The sequence below is a fragment of the Protopterus annectens genome, chromosome 9.part0 (assembly GCF_019279795.1).
Source record: "Protopterus annectens isolate FY-2018-M chromosome 9.part0, PAN1.0, whole genome shotgun sequence".
In the NCBI taxonomy this organism is placed as follows: domain Eukaryota; kingdom Metazoa; phylum Chordata; order Ceratodontiformes; family Protopteridae; genus Protopterus; species Protopterus annectens.
In genome coordinates this window covers 262,172,412-262,194,911 of record NC_056743.1, presented here as the reverse complement: position 1 = coordinate 262,194,911, position 22,500 = coordinate 262,172,412, and the positions used below count along the sequence as shown (strand labels likewise).

Genomic DNA, 22,500 nt, shown 5'->3' with positions numbered 1-22,500 from the left:
GTTGTGGGTCACTGCTGTACTACTTTACTTACTAATTGCTACTTATTAAATTTCTACTGCAATATTTTATTATTTTTTCTTTGTTTCTATGTGCAACTGTTTCCTGCACTGAGAACAAAGCATTGTAATTCTGTTCAGCTACACTGCTATGTAGTTCTGAATGACAAAGTTTTCTTTGAGTTTTTGACTTTGAAGTCCATAAGGATATACACTAAGATGGAGTGAGTCAAAAAGTAATCTAATGATACTGATCAGTAAAATTTTTAATCCACTTCCTGCTCAGTATAAGCTTTCATAACACCAAATGCAGGCACATAGTTTCCATCTGCAGGGTACAAATGCAAAGCAGTACAATATCCAAGAGGTACCAAAAATGCAATCAGTTCAGAATGACTACAATACATTCCTTACTTAGTTCACCATTGTTTACAGGTCAAGTATAAACAGTCTAAATTACACTGCAGTTTTTATATACTCCACCACTCTAGTTTACTATCCTCATTCTGGGCTTAACTATTTCACCAGTGTAAGACTGTTGGGAGGCAGCAGAAGCAAAGGGATGCAGCTATTACTATTAAAAAAGTATCATCCCTTGAAATCGGACAGTTCTCTTTCTTTGTCTTATTAGCCTTCTCTGTTTAACAAAGACTAAAGAAAGGAGTAAATATGAATTTAAAGTATGCAGCACTTGGAACATAAAATAACTGACTGGTATGTCTTTATGGCCTGTGACTATTCATTTACTATTTCAGTCACAATTGGTTTTAAGATTCTTTACTGTATTACAAATTGAAATCGCAAAGTAATGCAAAATATGAAATCTGAACCAGTAACTACCACAAATTGCCCAGAAGACTGGAAGATGGGTGCCTGCTGAGAACTTTGTGAAAGAGGGAGTCCGGAAATTAGACTGACAATAGACACCGCACACAAATATATACAGAAAAAGCAAATTTACTTAAACGACAAGAAAAAATAAGCAAATCATCAGGAAATACGCAGAGCGCCACAATTCTTTTCTAGTTGAGAGAAAAATGAACGCTCAAAATTTGTTTAAAATATATGACTCTTAATCTGTCAGCCTCAGACATAATGAGAGAAGATCCACAGCTTTCAAGGGTCCCGAATTATTTATGAATGGATACCTTAGTTTCGGTTCCCTGGTAGAGCTGGTGTTTTCATTTGGACAGCAAGTCCAGAAATTAAAACTCCAAGCAATACAACAATAAAATGTTAAAGCAAAGTCAGGTGTTGCAGCGTGTAGAGTGGGGCTTTGTGTTTTTATGTGACTGTCTTATTTTGACAGTCCCGCGGTTTGATGAAGTGCAGGATCTTATACTTAACGGACTTGGCACGTGCGTATACAACTTGTGGTTGTGAACAAAATCCGCCTCCCTTTCACAAAGAGACCCCGTTGCTCAATTTAATAATATTTGACTGAGAATTATCCCCGTCATTACAAATCTCCAGGTAAACCCCCGGAATACACCTGTCAGACTAATAAATGTAACCAAGCAGTAACCAACTCTTCTGGCGAATACAGTCTCTGACAACTTAAAATGCTAGAATCACGAAACTTGGATCTCAGGAACGGGGGAAGACCCGGAACAAAAGTCATTCAAGAGCATAGCTCTCAACTCCTTAGCATAAAAAAATCTGGACGGCGCACCCCAAATAGGGGCAAATTTTAAATAGTGTTCTTCTAAACTTAGAAAGTTGTTGGAATGAAAGGTCTTGTGTTACCATGCATTTTCGGAAGGAAACATAAGTGATTATCATTATTTAGTAAATCCAGTCCTCACTAATTTGCCACAAAAATCCAGAAAACCACAAATTTTATGAGGAACAGACCAAAAATAGGGGGCAAAAATCTGGACAGTTGAGAGGTATTCTCAAGAAGAATAGAAAGCCCACGGATTAGAAACTAGTTTTATGGTTAACATTATCGTTGTTACGGGAACTTCTTAAAATAGATACAAAGTTAAAAACTAAGGCAACAAATCAATCCGATTAAAAGAGTATAATAAACAAGAAGCAGCTGTGTAGCAATTACTTCGGAAACTCCACGTCCAGTTTACAAGGACACAATCAAGCTCACTCAGTGTCAAACATATTACTGTGTACAATCCAACAAAGTGCAGTTAATAAGCAGACTATATACCTGGTTCTGCAGCACTCGGCGAATTCTGACACAGAAGATGAAGCCCAAAGAAGATGAGAATTGTGTTTGAAGCGAATTTTACACGCGCGCCAGCTGAAAATGTCTCGAGCTGTCTGTCCTGTCGCTTATTCATATTCGGAATCCACAGGTCTGATTGGAATACTGGAGTTACCACCACTACACTGGATTATACTTGGGAGTTAGGACTGTTCCAGGCTCTTGAAACAGGGTGGGACTGTGGGGTGTGACCTATATGCAAACACTGTAGCTGTCGTAAGTCTCGCTCTCTTGTGTTTAGTCGGGGAAAGAAAAGACGAATTGCTAGTGAAAGTTGCGTTCCGGTATGTAACTTCTTTAGAACCGAAACTTAATGTTTCTCTATCTGGTGTTATTGGATGTTTACGTTAGACACATGGAGCGCTTTCTACGAATAATAATAACTTATTCCCTGTAGTTTCATATACTTGAATTATATTTTGATACGCGTTATATGTTAGTGTGAGTATACTTTGCTTTATATAACTACTTTCATGTCAGACGTTTAGAATGTGGTTACTTTGTTGAGAGATACTACGAAGCCCCTTTTCCAATTTATCCCTCCTCACTGAGTCCTCAGCTTGAAATATTAATGCAAAAAGTGCGCGTTTGCTCATGGTGTGGACAAGTACGAGACCTAATCAAAACTGGAATGATGGGATCTACTGTCTCACGGAGTCTGCACCGTAAAGTTATTATTCACTACAGATAAACGAGGACTTAGTAATCCAAGATTTGTGTTTGCAATGTTCCAGGGACTGAAATGACCAACAGAAACGGTGACTGGGTGAAGGGTGATGGCATGCCTTAAGTCCTCACTGATTTTAGATCAGATTGTTTGTTACTCCACCCTTTGTAACAATTGCGATTCTTTGACAGTATGAGTATGAAGTAAAAACACAGCCAGTTATTTAAGACTTCTTATGCCATTGGTAATAGATATTTTTCAGATCTTGGTTTCTTTCAACAATCGAAACGTACCGATATTTTAAAAGTGCCTTTGATTTATGGAGTTTTTTTCCAGATAATGTATTTTTTTACTGTTTTGATTGTTATTCATACTTTTTTAAAGGAGGGCTCATTATTCTTGAAGGTAGAGGTGCTGGCTGCTATTGCTAGCATTTTTTTTTTACTTTTGCTTCTTGTTTTTGTTCTGTTAGTACGTTTGTAAGTTTACTATTAGAGTATCCTATTAGACTAATAGGTGATTAAATTATGATTCTGGTAATGCCTGATATTTGCTGAAAAAGACCAACAAATAATGTAACAGCAGAAGCGTGCTGGGCCCATAACTCTGAGGCTGATGGATGAAAACCATCCTCTGCTGGTGTATCTTATGCCTGCCATACAAGGTGTTGTCTGACCCCACTCTGATGAACCTCCTGCATATCCGCAAAACAAACAGCACCAAATTACCTGTTTTAAAGACTTAAACCTTACTTGTGATATAAATAGGACCTGCTGGAAGGACAGGTATGTATCCTACAGATAGGGCAGGCCAAAGTGGGACATGAGGGTGTGGCCTATATGACACTGGCCACACGCTCTGCCATGACATCACCACAGGAGTTGTGAAAGAGATGCTGTTATGGGTACAACAGCTGGCTGGCTGCTGGAGTAGCAGCTGGCTGGATGAATGAATGGCTGGATGACTAGCTGGATGGATGGATGGCTCATTAGGAAAAAAAATATGTGTGTTTTTCTTTAGCAGCTGTAGAAGCATTAAAAAAAACTGCTCTATAGCCACAATCTTTGCAGGGCTCTTCCTGCCCTAATCCCCATCCCCTTCAGAATTGCAGCCAATTGCTGCACGATTTAAAGCACCCAGACCTAACAGGGAATACCTCTGCCTGCAGGTCTGAGTTGGTGACATAACAGAATTGCCGTGAAAGAACCAGACGTAATTGTGGCTTTTCCATGGCAATTCAGTGCGATCAAAAAGTGTGACTTTTCAAGTCCCACTACTTTGTACAGTGGGCAACGGGATGAGGCAGCTCAATCCGTGAGTATCCCACTGATAACGGGATGGGTGACAACCTTACCTGCAGACTACCCCGTTTTCTGGAACAAAGTCTCCATCTATGTGAAGTAGAGTTCCTCCATAACTCAGTGCAAGTGTAATTTGGACAACTGGATGGGGAACAGGGATTTAATCCCTGGTTTGGGACCTGTGTCTCTAATGGACACAGGCAGCCCATAAATGGTTCATCTGCCAGGCCCCTGCATATAAATGTTAGACCTCCCAAGCCCCTGCTTACATTTATCAAAGGTACTAGAACTTGTCAGAGATTTGGGATGCATGGCTAGGTTTAAAAAGGCCCTTATGGTTGTTAGCCTAGTACACATGTATGACCCTAGCTGTTCGAATGATCACTGCTGCAGCTGGCTTAGCTATTTGTATTATATCCTGCCAAGGATATAATGGCCAGCCAACTTCCAAAGGTTCAGAGCATCTACCATGCACCCAAACTGTCAAGCAGCTTGAGCTGAGCTGACTGAAAGACAAGTTTAACTGTGAAGCCCTTCAGAGGTTTCCTGCTAGCAGAAAAAGGGAGGCTGAAACCTGAAAGGCCTATGTGAGGAACAATAAAATATTAATCTCCACACCCTGGCTTAAAGAACACACCAAAAAACAAGGGGGGCTGGAAGAAGGGAGGGTGTGGCTACTGCAGCAGTGATCAATCAAATATCTAGTCTTCATCATACTGATCACTGCTGCAGTAGTCTTAGCTATATGGCTAGATTACCATAGCTAACTGCATTTGGAAGGAGAAGAGTCCAGAAATCCCTGGAGAATGGTTCTAGAAAAGCTTAATCTGAAGTTACAATTAAGCATAAAGTACTTTGCAAAAGTATGTACAGAGAACAAAGTAGCAGCTTCTAGAATATTTCTACAATCCAACCCTTTCCAAAAAGCCATAGATGAAATCACGACTTTAGTAGAGAGGGCCTTGACCCTGTCTGGAATAGTTTTTTTTTAGGGTGAGTATAATGAAAGGTAATAGCCTTAGACAACCACTTAGAAATAGTCTGTTTTGACACAGGTTGTCCCTTCTTCTAACCATCACAAGAAATAAACAATGGATCCAAAGATCTAAGAGATATAGTTCTGTTAAGATAGCACTTGAGTTGTCTGTGGACATTGAAGGTATGGAGTATCTTTTCTCTCTCATTTTTAGATTCAGTAAAGAAAACAGAGATGGATAGTTTGGCTTAAAGTAAACTTGGATACCACTTTAAGCATAAAAGGAGGATTAGTTCCCAAAGAAAGCATGTCCCTATGGAAAATAAGGTAAGGCTGTATAAGAGTTTGCAATTTAGATACCCTCAATGGAGAGGTCAGAGCAATCAGTAAAACTGCTGTCCATGTTAAGAACCTCAAGTCAGATAGATTAGCTGGTTCAGATGGAGCAAGTGTTAGCTCCCGTAACACAAAATTAAGATCCTAAGGAGGGGGCACCGGTCCTTCCATGCAAAACCCCTCTGAAGAACATATTGATGTGAGACTGGGTTGAAAGAGGAGGATCTATGGGTAGACATGCTGAAATTGCCAGTAAATGAACCTTGATAGAGAAATAAAGAACACAGAACAATAACCCACAGTAATAGTGTAAACCCAAAGAACAATTAGCCCTGAATGGGTGTTGCTTATGTTGCTGGCACCAACTAGAAAACCTTTTCCATGTCTATTTCCTAAGGTCTGATTTTCTAGTAGCAGGCTTTCTTGCCTCCATTAGTACATGCAGCACATGCTCAACAGGTGTCTAAAAAGAATTAAGACAATATCATCCAGGCAGTCAGTTGGAAATGACTCTAACACCTATGTTTTTCTGTGAGTAGATCCAGTGTGTGAAGAAGCTTGTGGTAATTGCCCTGGCTATTTGTGAAAGGGAGAACCTCAGTTGCCTAAGCCAGAATGGAATCACCACAGTGACTTTGGGAGATTTTTTCTGAATCTTCAGAAGTACCCTGGATATTAGTAGAAAGGTTGGAAAAGCATACAGGAACATTCTTGTCCAAAGAAAAGGTATCTTTCTTGAAGGCCTTCTTGCATAGAGTCTTGGAACAGAATCTTGCTAGTTGATTGTTCAAAGAGGAAGCACAAATGTCTACTTGATCAACTCTACACAGATGAATCAAGTGTTGAAGACCCCCTGATCTAGTTTCCACTTGGGAAGGTCTGCCCCAGTTCTGTGCAGCTTGTCTGCCACACAGTTTTTGCTCTGACAGAATGTAGAATGTCTGTAGAGTGAGATCTTGCTGTGAAGCAATATCTCAAGCTAACATGGCAAGTCTGAAAGGGGGTGCAACCTGGTTCCCCCTTGTTGTTATCTGAAACCACTTGAAGATGTCCGGGGGCCAAAGATGGTTCAGAGACTTGAGTTCCCTAATCAGGGCAATCATCTCCTACATATTTATATGCTTGAGTCTGTGGAGGTATCCCACACCCCTGCACTTTTATTCCTCTACAAAAGTGTCCCAAAGGAAAGTCCAAAGCAATTGTGGTGACTGACTGCATTGGGGCAGGGAGGGAGAGGTGAGGCTGGATTTAAGGATATCTGTTATTTCCACCAAAAGATTTCCCTTCTCATAAGACCACCACATTGGGATTTGAAAAGATAAAGGGTGCTGATGCTGGTACCAGACAGATTTCAGATACCACATTTCTCCTGTGCAGTCTCACCAGAGCTATCATGAGAATCATAGATGTCGTAAGACCAAAAATCTTGAGGTATTCCCTCAAAGTGACTGAAATCTGAGTGGAAAACCTTTGAAACAGATCTAAATGAGGATCTGTGGAAGAAAAGTTGTTTGAACTGAGGTGTCTAGTTGACATCCCAGGAACACAATCCTGTGTGAGGGAGTCAAGAAAGACTTTTGACTGTTCTCTTGGAATCCCAGCATATGAAAGAGATCTCTTATCCAAGAGAGAGATTCCTAACACTTTGAAAAAGACTCTGCAAAAATAAGCCAAGTCATTTAAATATGGAAAAATGTGGATACTTGTATCCTGCACTGAGCTATAACTGGAGCTAGACACTTTAACATTCATGGCACAGTGGATAGACCAAAGGTTTAAGAAAAGAACTGATGATGTGATCCAGACATACAAAACCAGATGAATAGAGATGAGATGATAATCATCTTATAAGTCTACTGTTACCAGGAAAGTTGAAAGAGGAAGAAGAGGTAAGAGGTTGTGAAGTAACAATTTTGAATGGCTGTTTCTTTTTAACATGAACAGTGGGGGCCAACCATGTTACTAATGGCAGCAGCTGCTTCCCCAAGGATGAGCACAGCATTCTGGCACAATAAGGAAGCTTTCCCTGTTCCCTTTCCCAGGACTGACAAAGGTGGATGTCCATTGTCCACAGAGGGAACTTCCAACGGCTGCAGTGGATGTGGCTAACCCCCGGTTCACAGTAGCTGCAGGTGCTACACAAGACGGAATCCAGGGTAAAAGATGAGTGGTCTGAAGTACAACAAATGGCCACTGCAGAGTTATCCACCTGTGGCTGAGGCAAATTGCCTGCCAGCTGTGGTGGTAAATGCAGTTTGCTTAACTTTATCTTTTTGTGGTTAGAAGAAGGACCAACCATGGGACTGATGCTATGTTGCATGGTCAAGCTGAAAATTATGCCTTTTTCCTGTGGGACAAGCAGCAAATGCGGGTAAAATGACTAGTCCACAAAAGTTACTATTTTTTTCTTTTTTGCCCAAAAAACATGGTAAAAAGCACTTTTAAACACCATGCCAGCCACCACCAAGGCAAAATGAACACTCACACACAAAGTTGTAATCTACCACATCACTTTTATTTAGTATTGCCTATCTAGTACATGTTTTATTATTGTATCTACCTCTCTGTTTTTATTTAGTATTCATGGGTTCATAGTTAGGTACTAGGCTATCTGCCTGAAGGCATTTATAAGCCTAGCCAAAATGTGTTGGCTTTCGCCGCCCCCTTAGATTAGTTCCCTGTGCCTCTGTCCAGCAGAGCCACTGAAGTAATCCCCAGGGTAAACTTTCTGTTTCCCATCCACTCGTCAAGGTTTCTTTTGAAGTGTGTTAGCGAGGAGCTCTGCCTAATGTAGATTGGAATCTTGTTCCAAAGCATGGGAAGTCTCTGGGACAGGAATCTATCCCTCCAACATCCTATTTATTGTTGTGGTGAGGTTTAGATCCCTAGAGCGTGTGGCTCAAGGGGATAAGGTTTTCTTTAGGTGGAGCATGTCCATCAGTTCTGGGTTGGACATGGCCTTGTATGTCAGGCAGAGATCACCTCTGAGCAGGCAGTATGCAACCGAGTACAGCTGGAGTTTCTTCAGTCGAGCTGCATAGGGCATCTGTTTGAGGCCAGTGATCTTCTTGGTGAAGTACTTCTGTGGTCTTTCCAGCTGTTACAGGTGTCTTCTAAGGTACATCCCAAATGGGGCATTGATTACTTATTTAATGTGTGCTTTAATACTTGCTATTGTCTTGTGCATGTATAATGTCTTAACTTTAATGTATCATTTGGAGCTTTTCTCCCTGGGCCTCTGCAGAAAATGGATTTCTGACCAAGTCAGACGTTCCTGGTAAACAAATGTTAAATAAATAAATAAATAAATAAATAAATAAAATTTGCAACAGAAAATATGTTTACAGTTTTTTTAACGCTGTTTTTAAACTGACAGAAAAAAAAAACAATGCTCTACTATTTTAAAGTATGTTACAGTCTTGAAACAGTTCATTAAAACGCAACACACTTAACTTTAAATAACGTTCCTGAAGAGGAAAGTAATAAGACATCAATAGAGTTAAAAACATGGAAAGGTTTTTCTCAAAAGGGAACCCATCTGCCCATCAAAAAGAAAGCACAAGCCGAGTGATGATCATCAAAAGCCTCAGAGGAGCATACTGTTCAACAGCAATAAAATTCTGAATGGCTTTGTACCCAAAAATTGTCTTTTAGTCAGCTCAGCTCGAGCTGCTTGACTGTTTGGATGCATAGAAGGCACCTTGAAACTTTGTAAGTTGGCCTAATATTATATCCTTGATATGATATAACCCATATAGCTGAGGATACTTCAGCAGGGATCAATATGATGAACATACACAGTTTCTAACGACAGCAAGTCAGAGTATGGCGGAAGTGCATAGGGGATCTGTGAACAGATGCTCTGAACAAGTAGAAATAAACAGAATGTATACAATTTGAATATTATGAAAGCCTGAGGAACACTTTTTTTTTGTTTTATGCTTCTGTTGTAGTTCTGAAATCACTTTTTCAGCATATTTTCTCTGACATTATATTTATGTAAGGTGAAGGAAAAAAGTGTCCATCCACACCATTGAAAACAAAGTTTTGATTAAAGGCCCAAATGCCATTCAAACAGCCAGGAGATGAAGGGACTAAGAAGAGAAAAGTGAACTTTTTTCTCCTTGTGGAGGAATGTGGTGCCTGCATAACTTGCCAATCCAAGTGATGACTGCATAGGAAAAACTGTCTTGGATTTAGTGTTTAAGGGGTAGCCTGCAGCAGCAACAAAGTTAAAGAGATCCCCAGAAGAACTAAGAACTTAGGAATCTAAAGCAGAAGAGAAGTCATGGGACTTTCAAAAGTAGTGAAATCATAGTTTAGTACTAGGCTATCTGCCCTGGGGCATTTGCAAGCCTAGCCCTAGAGATGTGGCTTTTGCCACCCCATGTAGTGGTACTAAGGTGTATAGAATAAATTTAGAATACTGAGCCTTTGTCTAGTAGTGACACATTGAAGACCCTCTTACTTATTAAAATTAGTTTACTGTGCCTCTGTAAAGTAGCAACACAGGGGTGACCCCCAGGGTAAACTTACGATCTCCCATCCACTCGTCAAGATTTTTCTTGAAGAGAGTCAGTGAGGGGCTCTGCCTAACATGGACTGGGATTTTGTTCCAGAGTATGGGAAGCCTCTGAGTTATGAATCTGTCCCTCCAGCATGTTCTATTCATGTTTGTACTGAGGTTTAAATCTTTGGCTCTCATGGTTCTTATGGATTTTGATTTTTTGAGGTGGAGCATGCCCATCAATTCCTGGTTGGACATGGCTTTGTACGTCAGGCACAGATCACCTCTGAGCAGGCGATATGCTACTGAATAGAGCTGGAGTTTCTTTAGCCTGGCAGCATATGACATATGTTGGAGACCCTTGATCCTCTTGGTGAGGTACTTCTGGGGTCTCTCCAGCTGTTGTAAGTGCCGGGTGAGGTACATACCAAATGGGGCATTGTACTCAAATCATGGGCCTGATAAGGGAGGAGTACAGGGGCACGATGACCTCCTTTGATCTGGATGTGAACCCCTTCATGATAAGGTGGGCAAGGTAGAAAGTCTTTCTAACCACTTTGGCAACGTGGGTGTCAAATGAGAGGTCACTATCAACTTGGGTCCCCAGGTCTCTGATTACCTTTTTGGTACTCAGTGGATTACTGTCTATGTGATAATTTGTGGGTACTTTGTTTTTCCCAAAGGGGATGACTATACATTTCTTGGCATTCAGTTTAAGGCCATGATTCCAGCACCAGTTGTCCGTTTCAGTGAGGCCTTTCTGTAGGATGTATGTGTCAGCTGGTGTATCGACTATGGCTCCTAGTTTGCAGTCATCTGCGAACTTTGTCAGCCACAACCCTCCCATGTTTGCTTTCACATCTGAGAAGTAAATGCCAAACAAGAGGGGTCCCAGGACAGAGCCCTGTGGGACACCACTTGTGACTGGCTTTGAGTCTGACATGGCTCCCGCAATCTTGACTTTATGGGTTCTGTTCTTTAGCCAGTTTGCAACCCATCTTGTGACATATGGATTTACATTTAAGCTGTTTAGTTTATCTATGATCCCCGAGTGGAGTATTGTGTCGAAGGCTTTAGCCAAGTCCAGGTAGGCTGTATGGACTGCCTTGCCCACATCAATGGCTCTAGTGACTGTTTCGAAAATGTCAACCAGCTTCAAAAGGCAGGATCTGCCCTTTACAAAGCCGAACTGGGTGGAATCAAGTGTCTGTAGGTCCCCAGTGTCATTGTTTATGAGTTCCACAATAATTCTTTCCATAGCTTTGCAAACCAGGCTGGTCAAGCTTATGGGGCGGTAGTTCCCAGGGTCTGTAGTGGAGCCTCCCTTGTGGAGTGGGACCACTGTTGCTGTATGCCAGTGTTCAGGTACATATCCTGTAGTAAGGCTAAGGTTAAATAACATTTTTATATGCGGGTTTAGCTCCTTTTGGAGTTCACGTATCACGCAGCCGGGGATACCATCAGGTCCCATAGATACTGTATTTTTTGCTTTGCTGAGGGCGGTTCTCACCTGGACATCCGAGATGACAGGGAGGTTACATTCAGCTGGGATGAGTATTTCTTCTTTTGGAGGTGAGGGAGGGGAGAAATTTCCACTGAACCTGTCTGCCAGAATGTTGGCAATATCTGTGGGTTCGGTAAATTTTTTGTCATTGTGTACTAACTCTGAGCATATCTGAGTGTTTCTGCCCAGGTTTCTAACATAAATGAAGAATGCCTTGTGGTTATCTTTAGTGTCCTTGGCGATTTGTCTCTCAAAGTTGGCCTTGGATATTTTTATGAGAGAACGTAGCTTTCTACTAGTGCTGATCAGAGATGCCTTCCCTTTATGGGATTTTGCTCTGTCTTGCAGTAGCTTCCTTCTTTTGTTATGCAATTTGTTTATGGCTGGGGTCCACCAGACAGGATGCTTTCCTTTGGTGGAGAGGGTCTTGGTTTTATTTGGGATTGCACGATCCATGCATTCTTGGAGATATCAGTGAAAGCATTTGTGTAGGATTCAGCATTGTGGGATGTGGTTTCCATTGGCCCTGTGGGCTTAAATGATACCATCTCAGTCTTGAGCAGTGTAAAGTCAGCTTTTGAGAAGTTTCTCACTGTAGTCTTATGTGCTGGGGGTGGAGGGGGTAAATGTATATCCAGGGTGATTAGTTTATGGTCAGATCTCACCAGTGAGGGCAATACTTCCGGTGTGGAGCATTTTGCCCCCATGTTTGTGATCATCAGGTCTAGTATATTATCCCCCCTTGTGGGAGAGGTGACTAGCTGTTCCACTGCATTTGAGTTTATGAATTCCAGGAACCTTTGGCTAGGGTGTTAGGGCTAGAATAGTGCACCCAGTCTATGTTAGGGTAGTTGAAATCTCCCAATATGATGGTATTTGGTGAGACATTCATATCTTCCAATATCTTCAGGAAGGCTGAGTGGGGTTCTTGAGATTGGGAGGGTGGTCTGTAACATGCAACCAGTTGTATAGCAGTTTTGCCTATGGTTAGCTGCACCTGGATGGTCTCCGATGCTTGATGAGTTGCCACTAACCTGGAGGTGTGGGTATCCTTGATGAATATGGACACTCCCCCTCCCTTTGTGGTTCGGCCTGGGTTTTGGGGCCGAAAAGCATGATACAAGGTAAAGCCTGGTAGTGCTGGGGTGCTCTCAGGAGCCTTGAACCAGGTCTCGGTTACAGCGCAGACATCGATGTTCTCCATACTGAGGAGTGCTTCAAGAGCCTGCATTTTGAGATTTAGTCTTCTGGCGTTGAGCAGCATTACCCTTAATTTGTTTCCATTTTTGTTTTCTAAGGAGGTGGGTTCGTCTTTTGAGCCTTGCCTAAAAAAGGCACTATGGGGGTGGCAAGAGCCTTAGCCAATATCCGGAAGCCCAGTGGTGACAGGTGCAAGCTGTCCCTTGCGAAGCAGTGTGGCTTGTCCAGCATGTCATCCCAAGCAGACAGACATTGGATCCCCCTAGAATGACACCAGTAATTGAGCCAATTATTAAAGCTGATCATCTTGTCTTTGTATTGTGGCATCATTCTTGGTGAGGGCAGGATGCTGCTCAGGGTCAGGGTCATACCAGCCTGGGCTACATAATCAGAGAGCTCCTCTATGTCTCTTTTCATGTAGTCCAAGGAGGTACATCTCAGGTCATTCACGCCGGCATGGACAATGACGGAGTCATATTTGTACATGCTTTTGAGTGACCTGAGTGCGTGTGTTATATGCCAGATCCTAGCCCCCGATAGGCAGCTTACCGTTACCCTCTCCTTGCTCAGCTTGGTAAGTGGTACGTCAGTGTGTCTGACTATAGAGTCACCTATCACTAGTGTATCAGGCATAGTGTTTGGCCTTAAGGGCTGTGATTTATTGACACACCAATTTATTGAAGTATGTGTTGCATGTGTTATGTTTTGAGGTGGTGGATTTTTGGGTGTCTGCTTTGGGAGCCTCTGTTGTTTCGGTAAGTTTTTTAATAGAGCCTCCGAGTATGTTTTTGTGTTATTATGTGCTTGATTTGCAGTTGGGGTAGGTCTATGTGTGACTGGGTTTGTTGTGTGTGTGGTTACCTTTTCCTCCTGTCTGGTCTTGCCAGTCCTGAGTTGAGAGAGTTCAGCCTCCAGTTTGGCTATATAGTTGCATCTCTCACATGTATTTGTGTTTGTTGGGAGGAGGAGAGGGTTGTCTGTGTACATGATACAATTATAGCATTGTCTCAAGATTCCCAGATTAACCAGCTGAGCAGGAGAAGATGCTAGCAATCTACAACTCGACATGCTAGAATATTATAAGAGAGTGCTGTGCCTTTAAGGGAAGTGGTTGGGGTGGTAGGTGGATGTAGTGCTACTTGAGTGAGAGTGCTTGCTTAGAATAAAAGCTTTGAGAACAAGTGCTACGCTTATAATATAATGAGTAGACTGTTTTTTTCTAAAAGTAGAGCTTGCTAAGGGAAAATTTGAAGAGCACACTTGGCGGAGCCAGAAAAAGTTTAACCAGCATTGCGCTATGCGCACAATCGCACAAAGCCGCGCTAATGCGGATTTTAAACAGGGAACTTCAACAGAGCTAGAAATGGTCCAAAACAACCAATTACTACAGCTCTTGTGCTGAGGTCTCTCCTTCAGGGACAGATAGGCTGCTCAATGCTCCCCACTCCCACTGGTGAGCAAACAAACTTTCTTCTTATCCAAGTAAGGTAATGGACAACACAGGAACTACACCACAGCCCAGAATACAGCAAAGCCTGTAAACTGGTCTAAAGTAGTCGAGGAGAGGCGGGAAAACAAGGATTATTTTTTTTTTTGTTTTTAGATAGAAAACACCCAGAAATACAGAAGGCAGCAATAAATCAGTTACACAGGCTAGCACACTTTAGTGGGCAGCCTCAATAGTTAAATTAAACAAACAAACAACATGTTTTCGATTAATTTTCGACCAGGTAAAATTTTAAGCGCAGATACTATAAAATGCAGCAAACAGTTGAAAAAACAGTATAAGCTTGTTTAAAATAAGCAAGAGAAGGTATTCCAAGTAAAAAACAGAAAAAATACTTAAATCTGGAAAGTAGTCGCTTTTCTCAGTTCTCTGTAGCTAGGACCACTCTGCAGGACCACGTGGAGCTGTCTCTGAGTAGTATAGCCAGAAAAATGCTCTGAGGTGGATTTTAAACAGGGAACTTCAAAAGAGCTAGAAATGGTCCAAAACAACCAATTACTACAGCTCTTGTGCTGAGGTCACTCCTTCAGGGACAGATAGGCTGCTCAAGGCTCCCCACTCCCACTGGTGAGCAAATAAACTTCCTTCTTATCCAAGTAAGGTAATGGACAACACAGGAACTACACCACAGCCCAGAATACAGCAAAGCCTGTAAACTGGTCTAAACTAGTCGAGGAGAGGTGGGAAAACAAGGATTATTTTTTTGTTTTTTTTTTTGTTTTTAGATAGAAAACACCCAGAAATACAGAAGGCAGCAATAAATCAGTTATACAGGCTAGCACACTTTAGTGGGCAGCCTCAATACTTAAATTAAACAAACAAACAACAGATTTTCAATTAATTATCGACCAGGCAAAACTTTAAGTGCAGATACTATAAAATGCAGCAAACAGTTGAAAAAACAGTATAAGCTTGTTTAAAAGCTATCCCTATTTCTTGTCCTTCAACTACACTGGACTGGAGAATGTTTAAAAATGAACCTTTTCCTTTCTTTCTTTTTTTTTTGTAATATAAATTTAAGTGCAGTAAAATATAAGAATCACACAGGGGACAGTGGCATTAGTTATTGGAATTATTGTATGCATTACATCCATTGCTATTAAAGTGCTTAATTAACTAAAATTTCTACTACAAAAGTAATTCCTAGACAAGCATAATCATTGTTACAGGACTTGTCATGTGATTTGCATGGCTCCTGCTGCTGAGTGCTGGCCCTTGGACAGATTTTTTCAGCAGTCAGATGTCCCCTAGCTTGTGGTATTGCCTGCTCAAGCTGTGGCTATTGAGTGACCTGGTTATAAAGGAGAGTGATTTGTACAAGGAGGCTATAAGACTGCATAAAAATGCTCCTGTGATACTGTAAAACTGGCCAGAAAAAATAAGTATGAAAGCAGTGGACAACAGTTTAAATATATAGGAATGTGAACCATATGGACACAACAAATCTAAGTACTTCTTATATTACAGAACTCGAAGTCTTTATCACCATTGTGTCTTTTATAGGCAGAGTTCATATAATGAAGATCTCAAGCTAACCAATAAATCATATCATAAATTAGGTGATATCAATATGGCCCTTATCAATGCCAGGAGTTTTAAGGACAAACTGCCTGATCTGGAGGCACATCTGCATCTGGAATGAGTCCATGTTTGTCTAGTGACTGAGACATGGCTGAAATACAGTAAGACCACCCTTTGTATGCCTGGGTCCTGTGCCTTTTATTTCAACTCCTCTGCAAATGGTAGTGGTGGCTGTGTTTTCATCATGGATTTTGTATCTCCCAGTGGTCCTCTAACTGAGCTCACTGATCTCCAGCTTACACTAGGTAAGTAAGACTTTCAACTCATAGCTTGCTACAGGTTCTGGAAAACATCCCCATTAGAGAAGGATCTCTAATTCTCAGTGTCTTTAACTACCTTTCCAGACTGAAGTACTTATAATATTAAGTATTCACAATGTTTTATTTTTTTTCATATTGAGTGAATGAGAAATCCCTGGATCAAATTGTCAGCAACTCTATCAGGGACAGAAATATCATGAAGTTAAAAGAGCAGCAAAACTACAAACTGAAGTAAAAGCCACAAAAGTTCAACGGCTTACAAACCCCAGTCTGTTCTGAACAACAAGATGCAAATCTCCAGAAAATGCTGTGTAATGGATAGGACTGTTAAAAAACTTCTTTAATAAAAAATATTTAAAATAAGCGCTTTCGTTTTGTTTCACCACAAAACTTCATCAGATAAATCCAAGGAAGTAGGGCCAAGAATTTATGTAAGTCATCACTCCTCAGCAGCCAATCAAAGTCTCAGAATTGAGCCTGCTCCTCCTTAAATGGAAACTTGCATTATCTTCTTAAAGCCTTTAATTTTAACAGACTGGAAATGGAAATATATTCATTAATACTGGGCCAAACATCAGCTTGAAACACCAGTTGCTAAAATACTTCCCTTCTTTCTAGAAATAAGTGCCACGGGCCTCATCTAGCCCCTTGGTGGATCTGCTCAGCAACTACAAAAAAAAGTAATGGTTGTGAAATTCTGTTACATGTTTAGCCATGACATTCACAATTTTGCTTTTCCATATATCATAAAGATGTTCATACAGCCTTTCTTTTAAGACACGTTCAGTCTTTCAGATATAAAATGATGGGCATACCCGACAGAGAGCAACATGGACCACACCTTTTGCTGTTATAATCAAATTTTCATCTAACCCGAACATGTTCATTTGTTATCCAAAAAGATTCATCCACTTAGATCCACTTACAGAACGAACATTGCCGACATTTGGTCAATTTACAAACATTACTGGTTGCATTGTAATTAAAGATTGTACCTTCTAACATCTTCTTTATGTTCTTCCCTCTTCTGAACACCACCAAAGGGTGTTCTGGAAGTAGTTGCAAAAGTTCCTTGTTTTCTTTAAATAAATCCTAATTCTTCTTAAGTATCCATCTTATAGGGACAGGGAAAGACTGCTAAAGAGTGATGTCTTACATAAATTCTTGGCCCTACTTCCTTGAATTTATCTGATGAAGTTTTGTGGTGAAACAAAATGAAAGAACTTATTTTAAATATTTTTTATTAAAATTTTTTTAACGTTCCTATCCATTACACAGCAGTTTCTGTAGATTTGCATCTTGTTGTTCTGAACAGAGCAGGGTTTGTAATCCAATGAAAGTTTGTGGCTTTTACTAAAGTTCACAGAAATATCCTGGACCTAGTTCTGTCAAACTAATTTCCAGCATCATCTCTGCCTATGGTTTGCCTCTCCTTTATTAGGTGTGATCACCAACTGGTTACCTTTACCTTAAGAACATCCTTTCCTTTGGTTATTGATACCACCCTCTTTAGAGACTTCAAAAAAGCTAATATTTTACAACTGTATAAGAAAACTACAGAATTCTTCCATACTAAACCCCCAAATAGAACCCATTTATGCAGTCATCTATGCCAAGAATATTTATGTTCATTTACATAAATACATTGATAAAGCTTGTCCTACATGATTAAATACAGCAGCAAATTCAATAATAAATCCCCTGGTGGCCAGTAGATAAAAATAAACTTTACAAAAGAAACTGCTTATATTAGTTTGTAAGGCCAGAACCTCTCATCGCAAAGAGAATCTGAAACACCTTGCCAAGAAACTGAAAGCAGCTATTATTAACACCAGCCAAGTATCTCATGAACAAAGGCTTATTTCTGAGGTTAAGTATAATTATACAATGATGGCTCATATGTATTCAAAATGAACCCGCTGATTTGGTGGCCTAATCAGCGTGCCCATTGTAAATCCAGCATATACCAACAGAACAAAGTATGGCCGCTGAAGTACCATTGAACGGCCAGACTTTCTGTTGCAGTATGCTGAGGGATAGAGCAAAACAGAAGAAAAATAAAGCATGTTCTATTAAGTAAAGAAACGAAAATGCACCTGATTTTCCTTTTATTTCTGTGTTGTCCCTCATAAAATCTCAACAGAAAAAAAAAAGCAATGAAGATTCCCAGACCCCTTTTCTCCATTGCTTCTCCCACACTGCACTGCATTGATGTACTGTGTAAGTGAGGGGACGCAAGTCCTATATGCATGCTCATTATATCAGTACAGAAGCAAAAACACAGATGAACACTTCAGCACCCTTACACAAAGACATTATTTAAGAAAGGTAAGCAATTTTTTTCTTAAATAATCCCACAGTAGAATAGCAATAATCCACTCCTGGGTGTGGGTATATCAGGAATTACCCATGGTTAGCTTTGTTTAATCACTGGCTTTGCCTTCATGATCAAACCATACCAACCATGGCTAAATTCTGATATGCCCACACACAGGAAAGAATTATTGCTCGATTATAAGGTCTTCTTCAGCTGTGTTAGAAAACTAAGGAATAATTCACACAACTGCTCAGAATTTGTATACAGTAGCACCTCCTGTTTAAATTCTAATAATACTGCCAACATGTTGGCTAAAAGGTTTACTGCCAAATTATCCCCAAAACTAAAATCCCCAACCCCAAGCATACCGGAGTCATTCCCCCTCCCACTGTCTCCAAAGGCCATATCCCTAAAGTATACAAGACTAAAAATACATCTCAGGTTGTCTTATCAACAGTGTCAAGCAGGCATTTGTTGAACCCCTCCTTAAGACTTGATACAGGCGGTGTTCCCAATCAAGGGCTCACTACGGTCATTATGCCCCTTCATAAGGGTGGCCCCACCACTGACTCAAGCAACTATAGGCCAGTTAGCCTTGCTAGTCTTGTCTGCAGAGCTATGGAATGAATCATTACTGACCTGGTAAACCATGCCAGTAAGAATTTAATCAGGCTTGACCCACAAAAATTCACATTTGTTAGGAGCAGATCAGCTTCTTCTATCTTGTGAATTTCGTTGAAAATGTCACAGAGGCCATGGACAAGTCACTCAGTTTGTGAGTCTACCTGGATCAAGCAAAAATATTTGATAACATACCACATAGTGGAATTATAAATAAACACACAGCTTTGAACCTAGATCCCTTTGTGATTAAATGAATTGCAAATTGTCTGAAGGTAATAATTTATATTTGGCAGGGTTGATGATGTCCCCTCAGTTAAGGAAAAGGTGACCGTTGGTGGTGTTTTCCAGGGTGTCCATAATGGGCTGCCTTCTTTTTGCCATTTATTTCTGTGATCTCAGCACTGAGAACAAAGATCTTGGGTTGGCTAAATTTGTCAGTAACTACAAGTTGAGTGCAGTTGTTAACTCAACAAATTATACAAATTTCCTTCAAGTGGAAGTATGATATGCTAACACATGGTGCACTGCAAAAGGGCTCAAACTAAATTTTAAGAAATGCAGTATCATCTGCTTTGGAAAACAATAGATTGCTACAACCTACTCCATCAATGAGATCCAACTCTCCAATGACTCTGTCATCAGAGACCTGGGCACCTGGGTAGATGGATCCATCTCCTTTGATCACCATGTAGCAACCACAATCAGGAAGTCCTTCTATATATAACAATTACCGAGGCATCTTCCAAAACCAAGGAAGTTATTGTTCCCCTGTACTCTGGCCGAGATAAACCCACTAAAGAGCATAATGTACCTTGTGGCATGTGTTTTAATAGACATATAAAAAAAAGTAAAAAGACTGCAGAGGTTCTTAACAAAAAGAATCTCGAGCCTCAAAAATCATAGCTATCTGTAAAGGCTGGAGTCAGCCTCCCTACAGACTCTTGACGGGGGACATATGCCATACTTTCAATGCCCACATGGATCTGATTATCTGAGACGTCCATTTTTGATGAGTCAAGCAGTACAGCCAACAGTAGAATCCATACAAGTGAATAAATAAACCTATAGAGATAAGTTCATCACATAATACCTCCCCTTGGTTTGGAACAGACTGCATTTGCATGTCAAGCAGTGTGATACCCTGTCTGCCTTCAAACATAGCTTAGATAAATGGATGGGCACTCCAGGCTTTATCATGCCTTGCCCTTCTTGAAAAGGTTAGTAGAGCCTGGGGGTGGTTATTGGAAGGCATACACATCAAATAATCATATTTCCTATTATTCTTATGTAAATAAAGTATGAGCTATCTCTAATAGTCATAAAAAGGATAATCATTGTCTAAAAGAGATCCACTAACAGGCAAACTGGTTACTGTATAAAGAATGTACACGGTACCAGAAAGCAGAAGGGAGGGACCTCAACTGCAGCAACATACTGGCTAACAAGTTTGCTGCAAACATTTCTTACAGAACTATAATACATGCACCTGCTCTGTCCGTGGATGGGGCATGTGTAACACACAATGCTTTGAGAAAGTGTGGCTGGGTGATTTTTGATAGCACTGGAGATATTGTGGACAGATACATTTCTAAAACAACAAGCTGCCAGTCTGGCTGGGGGAGCCTTGATCTCTCCAAAGAATGCTTGGCCATCTGTATCAGAGAAGACTATGCAACTAGATAGTCACTTGGAAAGTTCAAGTTTGTTGGTAGTATTTTGTACTAAAACAACTAAATAATGTAAAATTAACAGATTAATGAGTAAGCACATATAAAATAAGTACTTGAAACAAATAAAACAATTATATTTTAATACATTCATCCCACAACATTAAATGCCATATGAAAAAGATATGTCTTGAGGGCCCACTTGTCTAGTCAATGTCAGGCACTCCTGGAAACACCATGATAGTAAGTTCTATACATGAGTAGCCATATAAAAGAAAAAGGCATAGATCCATGGAACTACCAACAGTCTTGGATGCTGAGCACAAATCATGCACAGATTAGTAGAGCACAACAAGCTCCTTCAAGTAACAGGGTCCCAGGTCATGAGTGGACAAATAAACCAACACAAAGATCTTGTAGATTATCCTGTAATGAATAGGATGGCAGTGAAGGCCGTCTAGAACAGGTATAATGTGGTGGTAATATAATGTAATGAATAGGACACCAGTGAAGGCTGTCTAGAACAGGTGTAATGTGGTGGTAACATAATATATCAGTAAGTAGCCTTGCTGCAGAGTCTGCACTATGTTTAAGCAGTTTAACTCAGTGATGTGTATTATTAGGTAGAAGACATTCCAGTAATACAAAGCTGAAGAGACAAGGACAAGGCCAACAACCAAGAAATCAGCTTGAGATATCAAGTGTTTAATCCTTGATATGTTGCAAAAGCCAGCACTTGGTCCCAAAGTGTTATCTGGAGTTCACAGTTAAGTAATAGGATAGCTGCCCTTATGGGCCATTTTAACCCTAGCCAAGTTCCCTTCAAAGTTGAGAATCAAACCCAATACCTTGTGTCTGTTGTCTGTTAGGTAAACATCTTAACCAAGGTTATACCCTTTATTTACATATTTAAGCTTATAATGAGAGAACATGATATAATGACAAAAAAGGCCTTTTTTGCTAATGGACTGCCATGTTTACTGTTCTTGAAGGAAATAGTTGATCGCTTTTCTAATGTTTTCCCTTTTTACAAAATATCTTAATGACCTGTAAATAAGCATGCAGTGGGAAATTCTTTTCTCTTCATTTTCCTGTTTAGGTTAGTAAACTGGAAGATAAATAAATTCCAAGAACAATTTAGGAATAAAGGAGAGATTTGGTCTTAAATATATATCTTCCTTCTAGTAAACATGTTTTAGGCATTTATTTTCCAGATTTTAATGTTTACTGCTGAGTCTTGGTGCTGTTTCTTAAATAGACTCTGCAATGGTTTAATGACAGTTTCCACCAGCACAGGTTTCCATAAACATATTCATGGAAATTCTCATGACCATATGCTATGCCTAGTAGTTCTTTCTGTCTGTGCATACATTCTTTGGCATTCCATAAAATCTCTTCTCCCAAAAACAACTGATTTACATTCTTATGAAATCAGTCTGCTGATACCATTCTAACACCTACTTGTAATGTGACTTACTTACTCATATCTAAATACTAGAATATGGTGTTTCATTTACTGCTTAAGCATTTCAAACTCTTTTCTTGTTCCATTCTCCACTGCCATTTTACATCACGTTCAGATAATGTCCTTAATGGCTAACTCATATCTGACAAGTTCAGAATAAACTGCATACATCAAAGATATTTCATGAGTGCATATTTATCCTTTTGTAGAAGCATTTGTCTGATGGCTGCTAACTTTTTTAGTGACTGATTTCAAGCTTCAAACATTAGGACACAGTTCATATTCTGAGCTTTGTAACACACGTTCCCCTTTCTGTTATTCAGCTAGAGCTTATTGTCTCTCTCCCTTTTCAGTAAGTCAGACAATTTTC

At 40.2% G+C, this 22,500-nt stretch overlaps 1 protein-coding gene across 2 annotated transcripts in view; it reads right to left on the bottom strand.

Moving 5' to 3' along the window:
- LOC122811177 overlaps window positions 1-2,450 on the bottom strand; it is a 3,180,768-nt gene extending 3,178,318 nt beyond the window's left edge. The window contains exon 1 of one of the 2 annotated variants that reach the window (XM_044082849.1): window positions 2,162-2,450. In XM_044082849.1, the coding sequence (XP_043938784.1) occupies window positions 2,162-2,294 (133 nt within the window). In that variant the 5' untranslated portion in view covers window positions 2,295-2,450. The remainder of the gene's footprint in view (window positions 1-2,161) is intronic. The other variant, XM_044082848.1, reaches the window with a different exon arrangement.
- Between the last annotated feature and the right edge of the window lie 20,050 nt (window positions 2,451-22,500).